Raw genomic sequence first — 22,006 nt, 5'->3', positions numbered from 1 at the left:
AGGAAATGTTACACACTCTAGTGCATTTTTTGAAATTTACTACTATTTGTGTATTTCCTTGTAATAAAATACGTTTTTGCCCATTGTAACACACTCTTTGGTAGAATGTATTTGTGCGCTTTTCTTACCTCATTACTAAATACAGTTCCATAAATATGTGTTGTTGGTTAAAACTTTTTTTGTGCTCTGCTTCCCTTCTGGAATTGTGATTCTGTGTCATCAGCATCCAAAGAGGTTTCTGGCAAAGTCATTATGACACAAATGGCATGATGATTTCAAAGGGAGTGTGGGAATTTTTTTCTTTGAGGGGAATATACAGAATGGAAGTTGCAGAAATACAGGAGCTAAGCCGTAGGTTTTCAACTGAAGCTTTGTGCATATTTTAAAATACAGAATTTAAACCTTAAATCTTTAAAGTACAGGCAATGTGCAGTCAGTTAAAACAATTGCAAGCCATATAAATAGATTGCACTGCACCTTACCTTGGTGCATCCAATGATGCATCTGCTTCCTGTTACCAAATGTCCCCACTCCCTATAGGAGGATCAATGGAAAATATGTACATTTTGAAGTATTTTACTAACTGTGACTTTTCTCTTTTGATTTTTCCCTAGTGTCACTGCATTTCTCAGAACCATCTTATCTGGGTTTAGCGTACTTCATGCTGATGCTAAAAGAGAGTAGACGTGGAAAGTGGCTAATTCTGCTTAGGTTTAACCCACCTTTGCTTCCTCTTCTCATCTTCATGTTGTTCTCTGTGCACCACAATATACAGCAATGTCAGGTAAAGGTGAGGCCTTCGTTCTGAAAGGCATTGCACAGTCACAGGACAAAAGCCTAATCCCTGCTCCAAAGCACTTACAGTCCACATGTCAAGTGAACATGACTGATGAATACAGGTGGAAGAATCCGAGAAAACTTGGTGCACCTGACTGCTGTGTTTGTAGCTGAACCACTGTGAAGTGTTTTGTTTTGTTTTTTTTTAATTCATATGCATTAGAGTAGTGGTTCTTAAATATTTTACTTCAACTCTTAAATCTTTTATTTTTTTATAATTTGCACCTTCCATATGCGTGTGTATGTATATATATTACATACAACTATTCCCTGTCTAAACTCCTGTACCCCAGCTTCTGAACCTCACTCTTAACAGTCCACACAATTTGTCTGCCCCATTTCCCCAGAAACAAGCAACCTTTGTACCTGAAGCTCCAGAAAAGTTGGGCCTAGCCTTATTTAGGGTAGCTCTTCCTTCTATTGTGTTGGGTATCAAGATTCTCTATACTTTCTTGATGTTGACAATCTCCTTATCTCTCTTAATTTGTTGGAGCTTCTTTGCTACAGTGGTTATCGGTGCTTTGCCGTACCCCGTGGAGGTCCCTAGCCTTGCCCCTGCCGCAGCAGCCTTGGCCCAGCCCTGTCCATGGTACTAAAGCCACGGCTGGGGCTCAAGGGGGTTTCACGCTAAGCTGGGGTGTCTCTCACAGTTGGGCTAGCGGCAAGAGTCTTCACTTGCCCTCAGTCCTCACTGGCTCTAAATAAGTGTTATATTCTTCATGAAGTTGCTAGAGAGGAAAGATGTTCTTTGGGTGAAATATTTCTGTGGCTTCTCCAGCAGTGGGGATATCTTCCATCCTCGCTCCCCTTCCTGTTCTATGTTTAGTGATCTGTATAGCTCAGAAGAGTTTGTGGATGCTATAAAACCTAAGTGTTGGTAGGTAAATATAAAGGTGTGATTCAAAAAAAACCAGATGGGTGTTTGTGACTGGAGTTAGTCTGATCAGAGGGAGAGGAGTCTATGAGTGAATAGGAGATGATTGGTGTTGCCTACTGATAAGTATTAGAATCAAAGACCACTGTCTTACATTTGATGCAAAGGATAGTGCTGTTACAAGTATGGAGAGGGATTCATTGCATAGAAGATGAACTGAAAGATTTAGTATCGTGAATGGATGTGTCTGAGGAAGACTGTATTTGTCAGGGCCAGAATGCTGAAATAATCCAAATTATGAGATCATGGATAAAAACCTTAGTTTAGAGTGAAAGGCTGTATTTTAGAGATGCTATGCAGAAGGGATCTGCATGGTTGACGATAGACAGGTTTCAGTTTAAGAGAATTCATTGGTTATGATCTGGGAAAGCAGGCTGTCTGCTAACACTGCAAACATGGAGGAAGAGTGCAAGAGTAATAAAGAAGAGCTGTATTTCAGCCACGTTATGGTCAGGCATCTGTGACAACAAGCCAAGATGCTGACTTTTACAGAAGGAAACAGCTAGAAGCAGGAGAAGCTAATGTGAGAATCGCTTATTTAAAGTCAGGAATTAAATGGATGTTGTGGATTAGATTGGAAACAAGTGAAGCGTTTGTTGAATGGTTGGGGCTCCATTCATTATGTACTAGAAGCAAAACAAAGCAATTAACAGAAAAAGCAAGGCAAAACAAGCAAAAAAAGTTATATTTAGAGAAGAAGTCATTAAACTGAGAGCTGGTGAGGTAGCAAAACTGAAGAGTTTAAAGCATGAAGAATGTTCATGATGAAATGTCATATATCCCCAAGAATGGGGAAAATGATGGGAAAAACTGCAGACTTGAAACACCCCAAGAAGTATGTCAAAAGTGAGCAGAGCCTGTCAGAAATGGAAAGAAAAAACAAGGTAGTCAGAGGAAAGTTTTGCATTAAAGAGTATATGTAAAGGTAAAAAATTTGCAGAAGTCAAGTTTCTTTAGGAATGACAGCAAGCAATAAAGAAAACAAAACCACTTTTTAAGCACATAGAGTTGTGAGGAGAAAAAGAAAGGATAATGCACAGTTAGAATGTAATAGTATTAGAGATAATGTAGGTATTGCCAAATCTAAATGAGTGCTTTGCTGCAGTTATTGAGCTCAGAGTGTGGGAGAAGGTAGAATGGGTAGCAGAAATAGAGATGCAAGTAAGCAAAGCAATAAACAACTGTGAGCTTTAAAGCACTCAGTTTGTTGGGGCTGGTTAACTTATTTCCCAGGATTTGGAAGGAACTAGGATGGTAACTAACAAATACTTGTAACAAATCTCCTGTAGACTAGGATAATCTCTGATTTAAGCACAAAGGGTTAAAAAAAGCAGAGATGGGGAGAAGTATTTACATCTAGTAAAAATGAGTGCAATGGATGCAGAAATGCAGACCATGACTGTTAAATTGAGGAGAGATGTTCTTACTCAAAGACTGCAAGAATCCCTGGATGAGTGGCAGGCTAGCAAAGCAGCCAGTTCCCTTTCCTGCTTCCAGAAGTGCTTGAAAAGATACTGTAAACAAGTATTCACTGCAACTGCCACTGCTATGCAAGAAGACAGTGCTTTCACATTTGCTTTAATTTTTTAAGTTGTAGCATAGTCAGATGTTCAAGAACTTCACATCAGGAGAAATTGTGTGGCTCCTTGTTTACTGTTGCAATTTCTGCTGGCAATTTGTTATGGAAAAACAGAATTACTGAGAGTCATACTTGTAAAGCTGTAGAGGGTGATCACACCCAGGTTTCATGTAAAGTTAAAATCTCTGCTTTGCTCCATTTTAACTGAGACAGATTTATCTTTTTTCCTTAAGCCCAGCTGGAAAATGTAGATCAAGTTACGGGACAAGGAGAAGTTTGGTGTTTGTAACTATTGATTTTATTGCAAGCTAATGGTAGGATTGTTTCTCTTTTTTCCCTAGCCTTTTCCCCACACAGTCTCATGTTTGTTAGCACCAAGCTCAAGCTCTTCTATATGCAAAATGCTTACTATATGTAGTTACTCTCAGTGGAGTAGAGAAAAAAGCTTGAAGAGTTTTGGTATTAGATACGAGATTTCCTTTATTAAAATGACCACTAGCTTCTTTATTTGGACTAAATCCAGACTTCTTTCACAAGGTTTACATCAATGTAGGGATTAAATGGAAGAGTAAATTTGGCTAGGAACCAACAAAAAATGGGAACACAAGAAAAAGTACGACACAAAGTAATAGCTGAAATGTCTAAAAGGCAATATGAGGATCAGTCAAAAGTGAAAAGCAAGAAAATGGCATCTGAGTTAAAGACAAACTGGGAGTTGAGAGAGCCATCCAGAGGCAGTACTGTGATGGCATATGAGGGGCGGAGGGTCAGGAACTGTCACATAGGCAGAAGCATTAAGGAGGGGATAAGGAAATGCATCAGAAGTTTAAGGAAGTTCAGAGGAATCAGGATTGACAGGAACTGCAAAGGAAGGGGTAGTGCAGCAGTGTTTATGCAGGAAGTAGGATCAAAACACCAGGCGGAGAATGTAGGGGGAGGGCTAATGTGAAAAGGATCGGTATAATAAAGAGGCAGGCGGGGATATAGGGGAGGGATAGTGATGGAGGGAAGTGGATAATGGAGATACCATAGCTACATCCTACCCTATAGTTTAGGAGAGTGGGAGAAGAGTTCTGCATGTTATATATCCATAAAATGGGACATAGTACTAAGTATTATGTAGACTTTGTTAGTTGTTGTATATATCTCAATTTTATTTGGAAAGAGAAAATAATTTGCCTTATGGGGGAGAATTTATTGATGGAGGAACTGAGATACAGCGTTGTAACTGAATAGACTTTTTCTTATAAGCAATGCTGCTTTGCAGGATATAATCTTGGATAGTGTGATTCAGTACTTCTCATCTGAGTAGTAGGCTTTGTTTTAAAGTGAGTAGGTGTTGGGCAGAATTTGAAAAATTTGCTTCTTTGTATACGTGAACTGTGTTTCACAAAAGTATTTACTATGGAAGTGGCATATTGTGCAGTAAAGGGTATTTCTTTTGAGTGTATTCTTTAAGAGGTGGCTGTAAAAGTTGACATGAAAGTATAAATTCTAGCATCTGACTTGTTAAACCAGGAAGAAATAGAGAATTGAGAGGGAAAGCTGAAACTCTGCTCCTCATTGTCTTGGAGCAGTATGGTGTACAGAACCATCTGCTGTTTGTGGACCCCTCGGTTATCTCTGATTAAAGATCAGATTATCAATGTAGTTCTAGTCTGAAATCTATAATTCTGTCTAGGCATTATGCTAAGTATGTGTGTAGATACATCAAAACAGCTGAAGTGATTAGAGCTGAACTAATTACTTTTACATTCCTGAAAGCTTTGTTCTACATTTAGAAGGCATATAGGAAGGGGAAAAAAGTAGTGAAGTGAGGTGAACATTCATATGGATTATTTTCTCATGTTTTATGGTTTGTGTTCTTTGTTAGTGAAAGATATCTTTCCTAGGATATGCAATTTCAAGGAAACTTAGATTGTATTCTAGGGAAGTCAACTTAGAAACAAATGCATTTACTAATCATGTTAAGCCCCTTCAATCAAACGGGATTTACTGTTTGGCTATAGCAGTAGGAGTGGAAATTTCCTTAGCACATGGAAACAGAGCCCCATCTCTTGTCACATGCAAGACATGCAGTATAGAGTCTTGCAAAGCACATGGTTTTAATCATTTGTTTGTTTTCCAGAACTGTAGGTGTATGTTACACAACAACAGAAAAAATACCAGCAGAGTCCTCCTACACTTTGAGCTCCAAGTAGATTAGATGCTAGCTGCACTGAAGAGAGTAGCATTGAAGAAGCAACGAAGTAGTAAATCTTTTGTTAGCTGTTTTTTGTTTGGTTTCATTCATTCTTTTGTTTAGTTCATTTTCTTCTGTTGCTTAACTGCTCTGGTTGTGGATGACAAGCTTTTCATGTAAGTATTTTCAGTCAGTGCTAGGGATGGAGTGGTAGTGTTTGCCAGTGCCTTCCCTGTCCCCCAAGCCGTATGGATGTGGTGATGGTGCAAGGACACATGATGCTTAGTTACATGTAGATTCAGGTGTTTGTCTCTTCAGTTTCAATCAGTTGATTCATTAGCTGTTTCCTATTTCTTTTAAGAACACAACAAAAGTGCTGATAGGCCTTATTTAGGGTTCTGTTCTAAATTGCTTCAATTTTAAATGCAGAAGTTGTTCAGTGTTCTGTCTTAGGTAGCAGCTGTGTATGAATTTACCTTCCTAATGCTCAGTGGTATAAGGAATTACTGTTTACTACATTTTATAGGTATCTTCTATGTACGTGAACTCCCTAATTATTTTGGCAAAGGTCACCCTGGGGTGAAAGCTTTTATTTTTACATCAAATATGATCTAAAGGGGTGTTTTATATCTACTGTTTGGTACACTAATAATTGTGTGATTTAAGATTCACTTAGACTTCTAGGAAGCTGTCCTTAGTGACAGGAGTGTCCGAACTGTTAATTTGAGTTATACTTAAAGCTGTTGAAATTCCAGCAGAATTTAAGATCATTGTTTTCAAGACTGTAATAGTGTCTTGAGATTTCTCTAGTTGGGCACCTAAAGTGAATGACAATATATGACAGCTTGGATGCATTCTTTCACTTAAAAACAGATTCCCAAATGGAAATTCATAGAATACTATGTTTATGCATTTATGCAACAAGAACTCAAGCTATTTATCTATAGCTACAGCATGACAAAACATCAACAAAATGAAATCAGTGCAATTTCTTTTTTCCATTTAACCAAAAGAGGAAGATACTGATGTTATCAAATGTTTGATTGCCATAAGTTGGCAATCATATTTGCATTAGCTGCTGTTAATTATGCTATCATGCAGTTACTTTTTAATGGTGAAAAAAATTATTAATGCTGAGAGACCATGCAGAGATTTTCAAAGGTGGTATACTGAATTATAGAGAGGTTGGAGTGAAAATCACAGGCTGAAGCTACTAAGAACACAAATAATTTTACAGTGTTTCAAGAGAAAATGAGTTTTATCATTTGACACTGGGCTTTCATGTGAGAACTGGCGAATGAAACTGAAAGGTTAACTATACAAAATGTATTAAATTGTAAAAGGAAACAACTCTCCACTGAAGAAAACTAAGCTGTAGTAATTCATATGCCACCAGTATTACAGATAGATGCCTTTCATAAATTTCTACCCTAGTAATAGAGAGATAATGTCTGATTTTAAGCTTATCCTAATTTTGACAGTTGGTTCAGTGTTTCCCTGGGAATACTTGGTACATTTGAGGTGATTTGTCTTTGTCTCTTCTGGAGTCCCCTCTAGTTACCTGCCATTCTTTCTTGTGGGAGTGTGGTGTCCTAAAAGTTCCAGGTGTGTCATGAACTAGGTAAAGTTTGTGTGACTTTTATTCCCTTTCAGAATGGCCACCTCATACATGTCTGCCAAAGATGTTCATAATACAGATTTTTTTATTTTTTTATGTTAAAAAGTTCTCAGGAGCCTGTTAAGACTGAGGTTTGATTGTGCTACATTGCTGTAGACTCTTTTCTTGCTTAATTTCAGGTCCCTATAATTACTGAATAAGTAAAGAAGATTAAAAAAACAAAAGTCAAAGGAGTGCTGGATCGGGAGGGTCACGGCATCCAGTTGATCTGTGCACACACCACAAAGGTTTTCATATGTAGGGTAGAGTAAATGCATCATATCTAGGGAAAACTGACTATTTAGTTCTTCATAATTTCATAGAGATTGCAACTGGGATGTCTGCCTGGTTCAAGTGGAGGGTTTGAAGACTACTAAAACCAAATTAGACCATTGATATGGGAACTTTTGAGTATCTGGAAAGCGTTTCATTTGTTGATTACTCCCATAAATAACTAAAAATTCTCTATTCAAAAAGCTTGTCTTATGCAGAATAAAAAGGCATTATGTTCTGCAAAGATTAATTCTTGTTGGCTCTGGTGGTGTATAAAAGGATTTAATATTAGGGAAAAGAGTACTGAATTGAGAAATCTGCAAAAGGAAAATCCCATCAGCCCAGCTCATCGTAAATGCTGTTGAGCGATACAGGATGAGGATCAGCTTCTTCCAACAGCTGGCTCCAAACCATGAAGGGCTTTGACAGCAGACAGAAATGCAAAAACATCCTAGAGAAAAGTCTCTTGCAGGCTGAGGACCGGAGAATTTTGACACTGGTGAAGGGATAGCAAAGTTTACTTGGCTGTTCGAGACAGTTGTCATTGGAGCTTTATCTTCTTATCTATGTTACTTTGTTTTACATAATGATATATCTTAGGATGTTGAAGCATGTAATACTAAATACATGGATATGGATATCAGGAATTGGCTAGTGCAACTGAAAAATTAAACAGCAATTAAATAATAAATAAGGGAGTTTTATTCACATGTTTAAAAATGAGCCACTATAAAGAGTAAGTGCATCAAGTGTATTACATTGCTTATGAAATCTGTATTTAAAGTCCAGTTATGTGGTCTTTGAAAGCAGATAGCTGCAATGTTCGTGGTCAAGTTATGAAAGAAGAAGGAAAATACATTTCTCAGTATAAAAATTAGTTAATGCAGGAGGTGGATGTGTTCTGGAGAAATATTTGGAATAAGTGGCCTCCATTCTTTTGTCTTAGGCAAGAGGTTTTATTATACAAAAATGCTTGGTGTCTGCCCCCTGCTTAAGTATCTGTTGCATTTCCAACTTTACGTAGCGAGGGAAACGTGGAAATTGAATGATTAATACACAGCTACAGCACCTTTTTTGTTCAACATGCAGCAGTATCATGTAGTGACTTGTATTAATGATGTAACATTTTGTAGGCTCAGAACCTCTGATTTGGGATTTCTCTTTACTGGTAGAGGTGGTTTGTTAGAGAATTCTGATTTTTAGGCATCACTTTGTTTTAATAAAAACTGAAGTCAGCATGCTGAAGTGTGGTTTTGTATACAACATAAAGCAGTTTCAAATTTTCCCATCTTTTGCCTTTGCAATAGACTTACCTTTTCCTTACAAGTATTAATTGTCCAAAGCAGTGGTATTACCTCTTTCCACCATGCACACCCTTAGCTGTATGCAAATAGTTTAGAGCTGAAATGTTTACTACATTTTTCTGCCAGATAGACCAGTGCTTGTTCAAACAGATTGACTTGGCATTGGGCCCACAAGAACCACAAACCCAGATACTGGAGAAATAATGCTTTTGTGGAAGGGGACTTTGCAGAGACAATTCTGCCATAAACCCCATCCTTTTTATTGCATGTCTGTCTCTGTACCTTCACAGTCTCTTAAGTAGACTGGGCTCACCCCTAAGAGCTTATTTATACAAATTAACTGCCATAGCTACTGTAGGATATAATGTTCTGGAACACTTTTTCACATGCACACTCCAAATAAAGTAATTACTCAAAAGTAAAGTTTTAAAAATTACTTTTCTTCTAGGATACGTTCAGAGCCTAGAATGCCTTGGCCCAGACTATGCCTGTGAGGTTTTTTCCATCCTTTGTATCAGTCCCTCCCTGGATGTGCCAGGTGATCAGTGGAAAGAAACTGGAGAGGATTTAGAAAAGAAACTAATACACGGAGGGAGGAAATGACATAACAATAGGAGAATGGAAAGAAGATTTTGGAGGGGGATAACATAATTTAGGAAGTTTTTTACCACCCTCTAACATAAAAGTGGATTGAGGCTAGCAGTGTAAACAGGTCCTTTCGAATAGATAAATAACAAACTGAGATAGAATGTCCATGGATATCTCTGATCTTTTGAGTCGGAGAGGATTAATTACAGCAAGTATCAGATTGCCTGTAAAGATACACCAGAAAAGCCAAACAATTGTGCTTGCTGGGTACGAGTATTCAAAATTTGCTATTGTTACTTTTTAACCAAGACCAGTCTGGTAAGGCACAAGAGCTGATTCTTGCTCTAGTGTCTCTACAGTAATTATTTCATCACTTCTCTTTTCCTTACTGACCAAGCTTCTTCCTGTGTCCTTTTGTTTTGGGGAAGGATGTTCCTATTTGTGCTGAGCATCTGCAGCAGCCTCTGGCATTATTACTTACTCTGAAATACTGGGATGGGTGAAGTACAGAAGGATTTATGGCTATTGAGTAGCCCGATATTTTAGTGCAAATTGCTAAAATTTAGAGTGAGATTAGATTTTGTTTTAAACATATAATGATTAAGATAATTGTTTATATTGGATCTAAAGCCAGTATGTTAATGTTTTCTTTGTATCTTTGTCACTTAGATGTGCAGTATGAGGAAGAACACATAGGTTCCTGTCTCCAGGATTATTTTTCAAATGACTTGAGGATTTCTTTCCCCAAATTTTCTTACTGGTTTAGCAATACTTCCAAGCATTTTTGTTGCTGTTCCAATGGACTCTTTATTTCTTTTTTTTTTTAAATAAATTGATTACCTTGAGGCTTTTCACAAATTCACATCCAGTTCTGTGAATACTTTCAGCAAAAAATCCCATCCAGATAACCACAAATGTGAAATAGTTAATTTTAGCTTTTCTAAAATGGAGCTGCAGTGGGTAAGAAGAAAGGAATGTATTAGAGACTTTCACTGTTTTAAATAAAAAACAGAGCAAAGATGATGGCTGCCTCCTTCCCCTTCCTCTCTCACTACTTCCCACAGTAAGCTGTCGTGCAGTCATGGAGGCACACTGAGCTGCGAGAAGTCAAGTTTAGTTTTTTTCTTTCCCTTTTCTAGAGGTAGAAAACGTTGGCTTCTTGTTTCTCTTGAGAATAGCCTGTTGGGCTCTGTAGGGTTTCTGGTTGAGAGTGTCTTAGTCTTTTTAAAGTGATTGCTGGAAACTGGGAGATTATCCTGGGGAAGGATGTGTACGTGCTTTACTTACTGCCCTAAACATCTGCTGTTGGCCACTACCAATGGAGGATATGAGGTTAAATGGAGGATTGATCTGACCCAGTGTGGCTGTTTTTCTGTTCCTCTACAGATAAATAATTATTTTCTGGGCCACGAAGAAATAAGACACTGGTGTAAGGACAGTTGCACCATTGATAAAGACCCAGACTTCTGCTGTAAGTTTGGCACAAAAGATGTTTAATGAACATCTAACTGCTAGAGCCTGGGGACTCTCCCATTTGTGCTGTTACTGTTCTGTTTTTCCCCATACCCTTTTGTTCTGTAAAAGGTTCCAAAATCATCTTTGGGACATTCAATGTTTCTGCCTTCCTGCTTTTTTTCCTCCCCAGTTAGATATGATAAAAATAGAACAGTTTGTTTACCCCCACTTCACTGAAAAGAGCAAATAATACATTAAAATTTTGTGCTTGAAATGTATTAAAATATATTTATTAAGATATATTTATTAATTTCAACGAATACCCCTTCCAGAAGAAAGAAGCCTGTTTATTGCACAGATCTGTTTAGACAATACAGGTTTTTGGACCAATGCTATTTTTGATGTTCTTTTAGTTCAGGGAAGCAGTGATGAAATGAACATTGTATTTCCCAGCGGGCTTAAATCTTTCGAGGCAATGTGAAATGGACTTGAACATCTTTATTATTATTATTATTATTATTTTAAAGTGTCAGGGCAGATTGTGGCATACAAAGTAGGATGTAAAATAACATTTCAGGAAGTTTTTGTAATCTCGGACTGATTTCTTCCTGGTAAGATGGGTTTGGTTCTAATTAGTTGGCACATTTTATTGTTCAGAGTAGAAAGCTTTGAAGCAGTTAAAATGGAAATTGGCCTTTGGCAAGTGAAACTGGACCTTGTTCCTACATGAGGAAAAAAGCTTTGTTACTGATCACTGGTTGTTGAGTCCTCTCTCTAGTGCTCGTTTTAAAAACTGTGTTTTCTTCTGTTTATTGGGTATGCTTGTCCCCCTCCCTAGTATACTTATTACAGACATGTTTGTTGCTAAATTCTCATCAGGCATATAGAACTTTAAGAAATTTTGGGTAATGATTTGAATTGCTGCTTCTACACTCTATGTGGGCCTCAGAAATGCATTTACTTCATTATTGTAATTTTGACATTTTCAGCCTGTGGCACCCCAAATACCTAATGCTTCTATTACTGAATACCTTGTGAAAAATACATTAGCAGTGGTCCAGAGCATATTTGTGATGGGGGCAAAATGTTAGGCGTAACTTGCTAGGAAAAAGCCAACATGATACTACAGTTTTTTAAAAACTCAGATATTGCAGGTAAGTTTAAGGTTGGGTTTTTTGTGCTGTATACGATCATGTGCGATAGCTGCACAGAAAGATAAACTAGTTGAAGATACAGCAAGAAAAATGAAAATTACAGATTTTTCAAATGTGGCAAATAGACATCTTTTGTAATTGTTTTCACTGTGTATTCTTAGGTTGTAAGGTAAAACAGTTTTCAAACTAAATCATGTTTCTAGGCCATTTTAATTGAGGTTAGCTGTGCATCTTGAAGAATACTGATAGGAGCACCAGGTTTGATAATAAATTTCCTAACATTCATGTATTTTAATCCAACATTGGCATTTATTTAGAAACCTTGAAATTCATGTCAGGAGAACAAGATCAATACCAGGCTGATCATAGCATATTTGTTTTAGACTTGTGAAACAAGTCATCTCTATGATCTCTAGATACGCTACATCAATACCGCATAGATTCTGATGTAAAAAGTAATTTACCTTAAAAATGGTTTCACAAGATGAACATTAGAAGTTCCATAAAAGCAAATGAACAGAAGACATAAATAATGTTCGTAAAAATATTGCACTGACAAAGGCATGCTCAAGAAGGTCACTTTTGAGTTTATGTTTCAGTTCACGCTGCATAGCACCACTTCTACAATAATGTAGCTTCTCTTCTGATATACTGTATAGAATTTGAGGGTTTTTTTGCTAAGTCAAGGCTATATTTACTGTTTTTAACAAGAGGGAAGTTATGAGCACTCATCAGTAGAAAGTGGGACTATGAAAATGGTTTATATGGCTTCTTTGGCTACTTTGTGCTGAAATAAACAGATGCCAAAATAAACAGTCTTGCAGTAGAGTATTTTGAGTCAAAATTAGAAGCATTACATGAGAGGACAAAATGATCCCACCATATGAATTACATGGTCACTTCTGGTACAGAAGTTTGCTGGGCATTTTAAGTGGGTAATAAGAAATGCTAGAATATGCAACATCAGAAGCCATTTTAAATTTTGCTGCTGCTGACATGGTACTGATACTGCACAAAGCAGGGGAGGTGAGCATTTTGGCATGTGTGTGTGCATTGGTGTAGCATGTGTATATTTATGAAACAAATACAGGATTAGAAAGTCAAAGTATAATAAAGCTACAGCTTTATTAAACTGATTTCTAAGTGCTAAGATTTGGACAAAGATGAGAAAATATGAAGAACAATGGTAAAGAGCTGACATTTTCAAGTTTTATGCTGAAATGACTCCTTTGAAACACTAGATGTGAATAAGCATCGATGTCTTTCAAATAAACAAAGGCAAAGTCCCCCTCCCCATTTTTTGGTCTATAAGCAAGATAAAATACAGTATTAAAGATGCAAAGTTTTTCAGTATTTTGTCCATTCCTCTGTAGGCATACATAGCCACTCTTAAAGGCAGCATTATTGAAAGATTTCACAAAGGAATGGAGGACTAGAAGAAACCTCCTACAGGAGCAAGTCTGGTTTCTTACCACAACACAATCTTTCATAAGTTTATTCAGGTCTCTCCTAAAATGGCTAGATACCTGTTACCCTTTATCTCCTGTTTGGAAAGCTTTCCAGAATTGGGTTTGGTTTTCCCAATTCCTAGTTGAAGTTTGTTCAGGTACAGCTTTTACTCAGCTGTTCTTATGCTAGCATTATTTTGTAGCTTAGGCTTTATCCCTATCCCTGTAGTTTATCCCTTTTTCCTCTTTGTTACCACCACTAAGGAATGTAGATAGCACCCTTTCCACAGGAGGGAGAAGGCTACAGCCTGTCTGTCAGGGTAACTGAACAAGCACAAGGTATGGGCAACCAGCGCCGTATTATCCAAACAAAATCATATTGCTCATTAGTTAGGTAATAGCCCAAACACCCTTGGGTGATGGGATCATTTCAGGAAGACAGCCTGTTCTTTCTACATTTTGTGATTTTTAATTTTAAGAAATTATTTATTTAAGCGTTTTGTGCTTTTTATTTATTTATATGTATGTAATGGGCACATTTCAATTCCCTCTAGCTATCTGCTTGAGCTAGCCGATTTTAAGTTTGCTACAGTTTATTCGCAGTAATCTAATTACAAAACCAGTGCAGTTCAAGAAAGACTTTGTATTCCGTTCCATACTTCACATACTGGTGGATGAAAGCAATACCTACATTGCCTTGCATTCTGTGCATGTAATTTTTCCATAAGTGTTTATCAGTCAAAAATTCAGTGGTTCAGAGAGACATGTAAACTAAGACCAACATTTTGGACCTACACTTTTTTTGCATTTCAAAGAGCATGTAGTATTCAGTGACTTTTATTTGTTTCTTTCCTTGTCTTTGGTGGAAGGAGATCTCCTGTATCTTCACATTTTTGTTTTTCATGGCTATATCACTTTGGCACCCTGTGGTGGTTCTACAATCATCTGGTAAAAACCAGATTTACTCTCTCTTACAAACCGCTTTACTCTGCTTAGTTTTTTCTGTCTGATCTCCCAGTTCATATATGTATTTTTCCCTTGGTTACACAGCTTTGCAGTCTGCACTGTTGAATTTCTTCCCATTCTCATTAATCACATCAATGAATTGAATCAACAATAAAACACTCATATATTTAAAGAATGGGGCATAGTTTATTTTTGTGACAGCGTGTTCATTTTGCTAATTACAATATTCTTTTAGGTTTTATATGCAAATACAGTTGCATGGAGTAGTGACTGCCACAAATTACTTCGATTCCTAACTTTTTTGTTTTTTCTTTTTTACTGGGAAAGGGAAGAAATATCAAGTTGAGTCCATGTTGCCTTGATACAAAGGGAGGATACTTGCTACTGGGATAATTTTTCTCTGTTTTTCATGGTTTTGGAGTGGATCATCTGCCCGAACAGAAGCTGAGCCAAGTCCTCAGCTAGCAAAGTCAGTGTTAGTCAAGGTGGTATCTAGCCTGCTTCAGTCATATGCGTTCCTTGGATGTTTCAGCATTGTTCTACACTATCACCATAAAAATGTGGTGGCAGTTTCCAGACAACCTGAACTTACAAAGCCTGTTCTGTTGTGGTGAATGAATATGTGAAGAAATGTTGAGACTAATGTAATGCTAAAGATTTAAAAATAAATGTAGGTGGTAGAGATAATAGCATTAGTAAAATCGCACACCACACTCACGCAGCTACTGGATTCTTGTTCAGAAATGTCTCTGGAGGATTCGGCAGCAGGAGCACCTGCGTATGTGGGTCGTCCTACTCATTCCTGCTTTTCCCATTGTCTTTTCCGTTGGGTTGTGTTGTATCAAGGGGCTGCCAGATAGAGTTGGAAAGTTGACCCAACTGAAAAATAACTGTTTTTTTTTCCCTTGCATCATTTGAAACACTGATCGCTTCTCTCCTGTGGTTTACAACACACCCCCACAAGCACTTGCAGTGGCACAGCTGAAGAGGCAGGCAGGAGAAGAAGGGAGGACCCAAGGAAGCCTAACCTGGTAGTCCTGTACATTTTCACCACGTTAGGGCTTTAGGTTTTGCTTGTTCTGGTGACCTCAGTACTGTCCGTGGGGTTTTTTTATTCCTGTCATCCTTGTTTGGAATTTTTATGTGGACTGGCTGGCTGAGATAACTAGATGCTTGAATTGTTGTCACTGGTGTGTTAGGGGCATTAGCTGTCATTTCTGTTGGACCCTGGCAATGCTGTGCCTTATGGGCTTGCTCTTCTACTGCCTAATCCCAGTGAAAGTGGGAGTTGGTTGAGAGAAGTTGCAAACCAAAATGATGACTTTGGTTGAGGAAGAGGACTTGGAAGTTTTTCCCTTACTGAGAGTCTGTGCTTTCTGACTGAGGCAGTCACAGACCAGAAGATTTTATGAGTCCACAGGTCAGTCTGGATCCCTGACCACAGTAGTGAGTGTAGGTGGTTCATAATTCATGCAATGCATTTATCTTTCCAACACTCCTTTTTTTTTTTTCTTAAGAAGTATTGTGTTCTTTTTTTTTCTTCTCCCCCTCCCCCAGATTAAGGTGCAGAGATTAAATAATTTATCAACTGCACACAGAAATCTGAGATTTAGCTGGGAACTGAGTCTATAACTTTTAAGTCTCTGGCTGTCAGCCTTCCCTTTGGACTGTTATTTGTAATGCCTGTAGTTGGAGACACTCCTTTCACTTTGTCTCCAGGAGGGTAATTGCCCTTTGATGCAGTAATCAATGAAATTATCATTCCTCTGTAGTCAGCTGATCAGATGGTGCTTTTCTGACGTTATTTTTAGAAATAACCGAATACACAATCAAGGAGTTTACTTCGTGTACTCCCATCCAGACAGGTGAGATCACACTGACCTTTGAGATCACACTGTGTACAGGTTTGTTATAGTGGATGCAATTCAAATTGCTGAAGAGGGTGAATAGAGCTGTGTGTGACTTCTATGGGCTTTCTTAGGTTTTTTTTTCACTTCCACTGTACTTCAGAATTCTAGGTGAAAAGGCCTCTGCACTTCTGTTTATATGTTTCAGATGTGAACTATAAAGATGCTGGTGGTAAAACTTCCAAAGGTTGTAGTAGTACCATGACACTACAACGTTAATGTTAAGGCAACATCTAAATCTGTTGGTTTTCATGGAATGCTGCAAAGATTTTGCCCAGCTATTTGTGGTCTGAATGGATTCAGTTTAAGAATGCTCCCATAAATATGTAGGGTAATACTTCTTTTTGCATTTAGTATGTTAAAATAGTTGGATAGAGGGTCCTAGGGACTGACTTTTCTGCATCATTTACTCTTACACAAATTATTAACAATAAAACAACTGTAGGTCGGATGTGTAGCTGCTGCAATTCACTGAAATCTTTTGAATGAAAACTGGGATGGATTTGGTGCTTTTTGTTTGCTTTTTTTAGCATGTATCATGCTAAACAGCTCTTGGTGTAATATAATTTGTAGTGTTCAGTATTGTTCATCAGTGGGGTCTAAAGACATTACCATCTCTGGAACTCAGATTTTCTTGCAGTTTCACAAAGGTTTTTTCTTTTGTGTAACGATGATTCTGCTTCTCCATTTGGGAACAACTGTACCTTTTTGGGTCTGCCCATATTCAGTAAGCAAAATAGTTGCCTGCTTCTACATCTTTCTTTGAAACAAATGGGTTATAAGTGCTTGAGTATTCTGGACAGGATTTAAACTTGAATTTTATGTTGTGTTGTTGAAAGTTTTGCCTAGTGATAAAATGTGTGAAAGATATTTGAGAGATATGAAATTTATTTTGCTCAGCATAGCATTGAGAAAGTTCCTATGGTTGGTAGTGCAATTGATTAAATTATCCAGGAAAACTGAAATTAAATTCCATTTTTAATATTCTGCCTGGGGAAGTGATATTGCTTGTTTTTCAGCAGTGTCTGAACATACAATAGGCTGAAACTGTTTTAATCTTCTTTAATAATTTAACATAGGAAGAAGAACTGTGTAAATAGTTTCATTTTAGATGGTGCTGGGTATATGTGATGATGGTCACCAGCAAAAGAGGGAAGATGTATTTTGTGGACAAAGGGACAGAATAGGTTGTATGGATGGGGTTGGGAGCAACTGCCAAGTAATTTATTAATTACAGAAATAAAGTTAACTAACATAGTGGTGTTATAATTACAGAAAGTTTCCAGGGCAAAAGTTTACCAGAGAACAATCCAGTATTTCACATTTAATTTTTCTCTTCTGTTTTAGGCTCTGGATGTTGACCGAACTGTTCTCTATAAAATGAAGAAATCTGTCAAAGCCATAAACATATCTGGTCTGGGTAAGTACATAATAATTCCTCGTAGTTTATATTGATGAAACCGGAGGATTTAACAGTCTGTTTTACTGAACAAAAAGAGTTATATGGGTTACTCTGAGCAGAGAAAAATGTACATTTTAAATAGTAGTCTTGAACTAGGTGCTTAATCATGAGCTCAGTAAGGATGAAATTTTGTGAGGTAGCTGAACCTACCTAGCTGAACGCACCTACCAAGCGAGGAAGCCACGCTCTCCTCTTTCTACCAGATCTTGGCTACCTGCTCCTTCTGCCACCCCTGGTGCTTGGCAGATCCCGATTTTTAGCACATATAAAGCTGCATATACAGTGAAATCAATTTAACTGGGATTAGATGAGCACCTGAAATGGTAAGGCATATGTATCATTGAGAGCTGAGGGCATGGGAGGGGTGAAATTACTCTCTGGCAGCAATAAGCTACATTGGCTCTACTGCTTTGTGAAACTCACCCTTCATGGTGGCTTCTAGTTATGTATGTTGAGAACTTCATGACAAGAGAGAGCTGATGAGCTGCAATTTTTATTGTCATGATGCACAAAGTCAGATATTTCACTTACAATGTAAAAATACAAAGGACTATTGCTGCACACGTTTTTATATGGTACCAATCTCATGGAGTTTTGTGTGTTTATCTTCTTTGGAAAAATAACTGAAGCTTTTGTTTTTGTGGATCGGCAGAATTTTGTGAATAAGAAACAGCATTCTGTTGGCTTTTGTTCTTGCTTTGCAGTTCATAGAAATTATAGCTAACAAAACCTGTATTATATGCAAAATAGGTAGACCTGGCGACCTTGGAGAGCCACCAGTATCTGACAGAACTTGTGGGCATGTTGGTGTTTAGATATAAGGTTATAACAAGAACTGCTGTTGTGGTATAATTCTTATCAGCTGATAGAAAGGAAGTTCCTTCTTGCCTAGTGTAATGAAGATGTTATCTTTAGATCGTGAAGTGTCCAGTTTAAGATTCATCTGGAGTTGTGTTACCTGTTACATATTTACTTGGCACCCTTTCTTCTGTTTTTTGGTGGTGTTTTGTCTTTTTTTTTTTAAATTTTTGAGTGCTTGACTATGCCTCATAATCAGTGTGCTTGTTAGAGCGTTGTAGCAAATCACTACATTTTTTGCATAAAATCAGTACCTTGCCTAATTTTTAAATTCATGCTGCCCAATCTTGACAATAAAGGTTTGGAGGCATTTCTTTTCTTCCAGCAGAAATATCACTAACCCAGCCACTTGCCAGCCCTTGGGGTTTCTTTTTACAAAGCAAAAACTATGGCCCTGCACTCATAAGAACACAGTTACTGGATTTTGAATATAGGTTCCCTGAGTATTGAGTATACGTGTTTTGGCTTTCTTTTTTCATGTGTGAATTTAGAAAGATTACATACGGACTCCGATTTGTACATAATTTAGTTTCTTACTTTAAAAAAGCCTCTAAACTCTCAAACAAACCTGGCTCAGATTTCTTTTTTTTTGTTTGGTTGGTTTTTTTTAGATTCCAAACCCTTTGTTTGTAGATAAACTTTTAAAATCCATCAGGAAGAAACCATAGGGCAGGGAGAATATTTTGGAGGGTTCCATGGAAAAAATACAGTTTTCTGTTCTTCAGAAGCACTTGTGGAATACCAGCTCAGCTAATAGTATTGCTGCGATAACTACTATCAGCATTCTGAGAAGTGTCTCAGAACTGCCGTTGAGCTGCTGGTTTGTTGGCTTTGTTTAATCTGATGCATAGATCCAGAAGAGTGGTCCCTAGGATGCTGGGGAATAGAAAACTCTTGGGGGTACTGTATGGAATAGAAAGCTCTTGTTTCCTAAGGTAAAAAGTCAGTATGGTTCAGCTGCTGATTGCACATCTAACTACAACAATTAATGGTAGCAGCCTTTTCACCTTCTTTTCATGCAGTGGCAGCTTTCTCTTTTTGCAATATGAATTGTGTCCTGACTTCCACCCTCACCTGGGTTCAAATGTGCTAAGTTGGATGCAGAAAGCAGTAAGAATACAGAAAGCAGTATGGAAATATTTCATGTTACTGGGTAGCTGTGTGAGCTAGAGGAGTTGCAACTGCCACATCCCGTGTTTTGCTGTTTGTGCCAGTTGGTTCAAAGTTTGTTCGGGTGTGTGTGTCACACGTAGTTGAATATCCTTACATCATCTTACAGCTCAAGTAGCAAAAAGTTTCGTAAGTGCTCAGCCCCTGCTGTTGATGCTGTGGAAAAGTAAGTAGAGTTCAGTGCTAGGATTTAGTTGGCATACAGTTTGCATATAGCCATTCAGTTTAAAAAATAATTTTTACAGGCTGCAAATTCAAGCACTCAGAGTAGAAACTTATTAATGCTGTTTGTGTGACTTCAGTTCTGCATGTACATTATGACAGTGTAATTACATGATATTATACCACTACTCCACAGAGTTTTAGTCATATATTGGCAGTTAGAGGAAATTTGTAGCTACTTGAGAAATAAAGTTCTTGAATAGCTGTCCAAATAGGTAGGTGAACAGACAGGCTTTTTGTTAAGTTGGAGTGTGCTAGGTTTATTGAACAGGTTGTATAACTAATTCATAGAAATTTGGAGAAAGGGCATTACATCAAGAATCCTTTGGATATTAAATGTGTTGACATGTACAAATGGACTTGAAATGAAACTGGGTTATTGCTTGTTTGAACAGATTAATCCTCTCTAAATAATCTTCAGGGTTTATGCTGATCTCATTATAATGACCAAGAAAGAGTCTTTGTTCTTACTAATGCATAATTTGTTTCCTAGGGTGTGGTTTTTTCCCTTACTTCCTTTGAAGTGTTAGAAATTGGCCACAGCTAGAATAAGAAATAGGTGGCATTAACTTCCTCAGGTGCCAACTTGGTGTGCTTTGTCCATGTGCTCAAACTTGACATGGTCACTAAGCTTGGGTTCAGAAAGACTTTTTGTTTTATTCCACAGATCAAATTGACAGGGACTTTTAATGCCTGCCTACACAAGCAAGTAATCTGCTGTCCTAGGAGTGAATCAGTAGGTCAAAGTAGTTAAGACTGAGGCCCCTCAGATTTCCTTTATATTTGAATCAGGGGAACTTGCTTTAGGCCTAGATTTCATCTCATTCCCTGGGCTGAATAACCCCCCAACACGTGCAGCTCAAAGCCTTCTGAAGGGCAGAAGTGTTAGGCTGGGTGACTTGCGCTGGTGCAGCCCACACTGTGATTCAGAACCTGCTGTCTCCGTTAAGCGCTGGACCACTTCTGGGGCAGAGCAGCTGGTTTCGTTGTCTCGGAAGGGAATCTACTTGTTGTGAACCAAAACTGCTTTGAGAACTGGCCTGTTGTAAATGCAGACTGCTGGGACTTGCTTCAGATCTCCACTGCTGCTCTGAATCAGGGAGCTAACATAGATACGGGTTTTGCCAGCATCTGTAGTGTAGTTTGTAGTCCCATTTCCTAAGATGACCTGAGAGTCTTATTTGATCTATTCTATTGCCTTCTATTGTAAGATCCAGGACTCTGCCAACACACTTTGTCTCTTCTGTTTCTTTGTTCAGCACACAGTTAAAACTAGAGAGTGTTAATAAAAGACTCTAAAAGTTCATTACAGGAGTTGGGAATTGTTATGCGTTCTCCAGTTTGGTGCAGAAATATTGTGGGTCTTTCTAGAGTGGATATCTGTCAGATGATTGTCTTGTCTTGACGACACATTGTCCTTTGTACAGCATGTGGGTAGATACATGTAAACTAGAATTAGTGAGATATGTCATATTTCTGGCATATCAATGTTAAAATATAAATAAGAAATGTTTATCAGGTAAACATTTGTATCGAGATCTTCTGAAAAGTATTTTTAATAAAAAAAATCAATTGTAATTTCAATAACCTTCTATCTACTGATTATATTTTCATGTTTTGCTCTTTTTGAAGCTCATGTGGAAAATGAAGAACAGTATACGCAAGCACTGGAGAAATTTGGAGGCAACTGTGTTTGCAGGGACGACCCAGATTTGGGAACAGCGTTTTTAAAATTTTCTGTGTTTACAAAGGAATTAACTGCACTCTTCAAAAATTTGGTAAGAATTACTTAAGAAAAACGTTGAAATTTTAAGGCCATTACAAAGGCTGTGTTTCTGAATTAGTAGCTCTTCATGTTGAAGACAATTGGGTTTTTAGTAACCACTGTTCTTAAAAAATTCCCAGCTTGGAAAAATGCCTCATGCCCTAGCTTTTCCCCTGGCAAAACTCAAAAAAACCAAAAACCAAACCAAAAGAAAAACAAAAAACAAACCACCACAAAACCCAAAC

The 22,006-nt window shown here is 37.7% G+C and overlaps 1 protein-coding gene across 3 annotated transcripts in view; it reads left to right on the top strand.

Annotated features, from left to right (window-relative positions):
- ASAP2 (ArfGAP with SH3 domain, ankyrin repeat and PH domain 2) overlaps positions 1-22,006 on the top strand; it is a 93,001-nt gene that overhangs the window by 5,749 nt on the left and 65,246 nt on the right. For all 3 annotated transcript variants that reach the window (XM_074861586.1, XM_074861585.1, XM_074861584.1), the window contains exons 2-3: positions 17,632-17,704; positions 21,629-21,774. In XM_074861586.1, coding sequence (XP_074717687.1) covers positions 17,632-17,704; positions 21,629-21,774 — 219 coding nt within the window. The remainder of the gene's footprint in view (positions 1-17,631; positions 17,705-21,628; positions 21,775-22,006) is intronic.

This window comes from Strix uralensis, chromosome 3, assembly GCF_047716275.1.
Source record: "Strix uralensis isolate ZFMK-TIS-50842 chromosome 3, bStrUra1, whole genome shotgun sequence".
NCBI classification, from domain to species: Eukaryota; Metazoa; Chordata; class Aves; order Strigiformes; family Strigidae; genus Strix; species Strix uralensis.
This window is presented reverse-complemented; position numbering and strand designations above follow the sequence as displayed.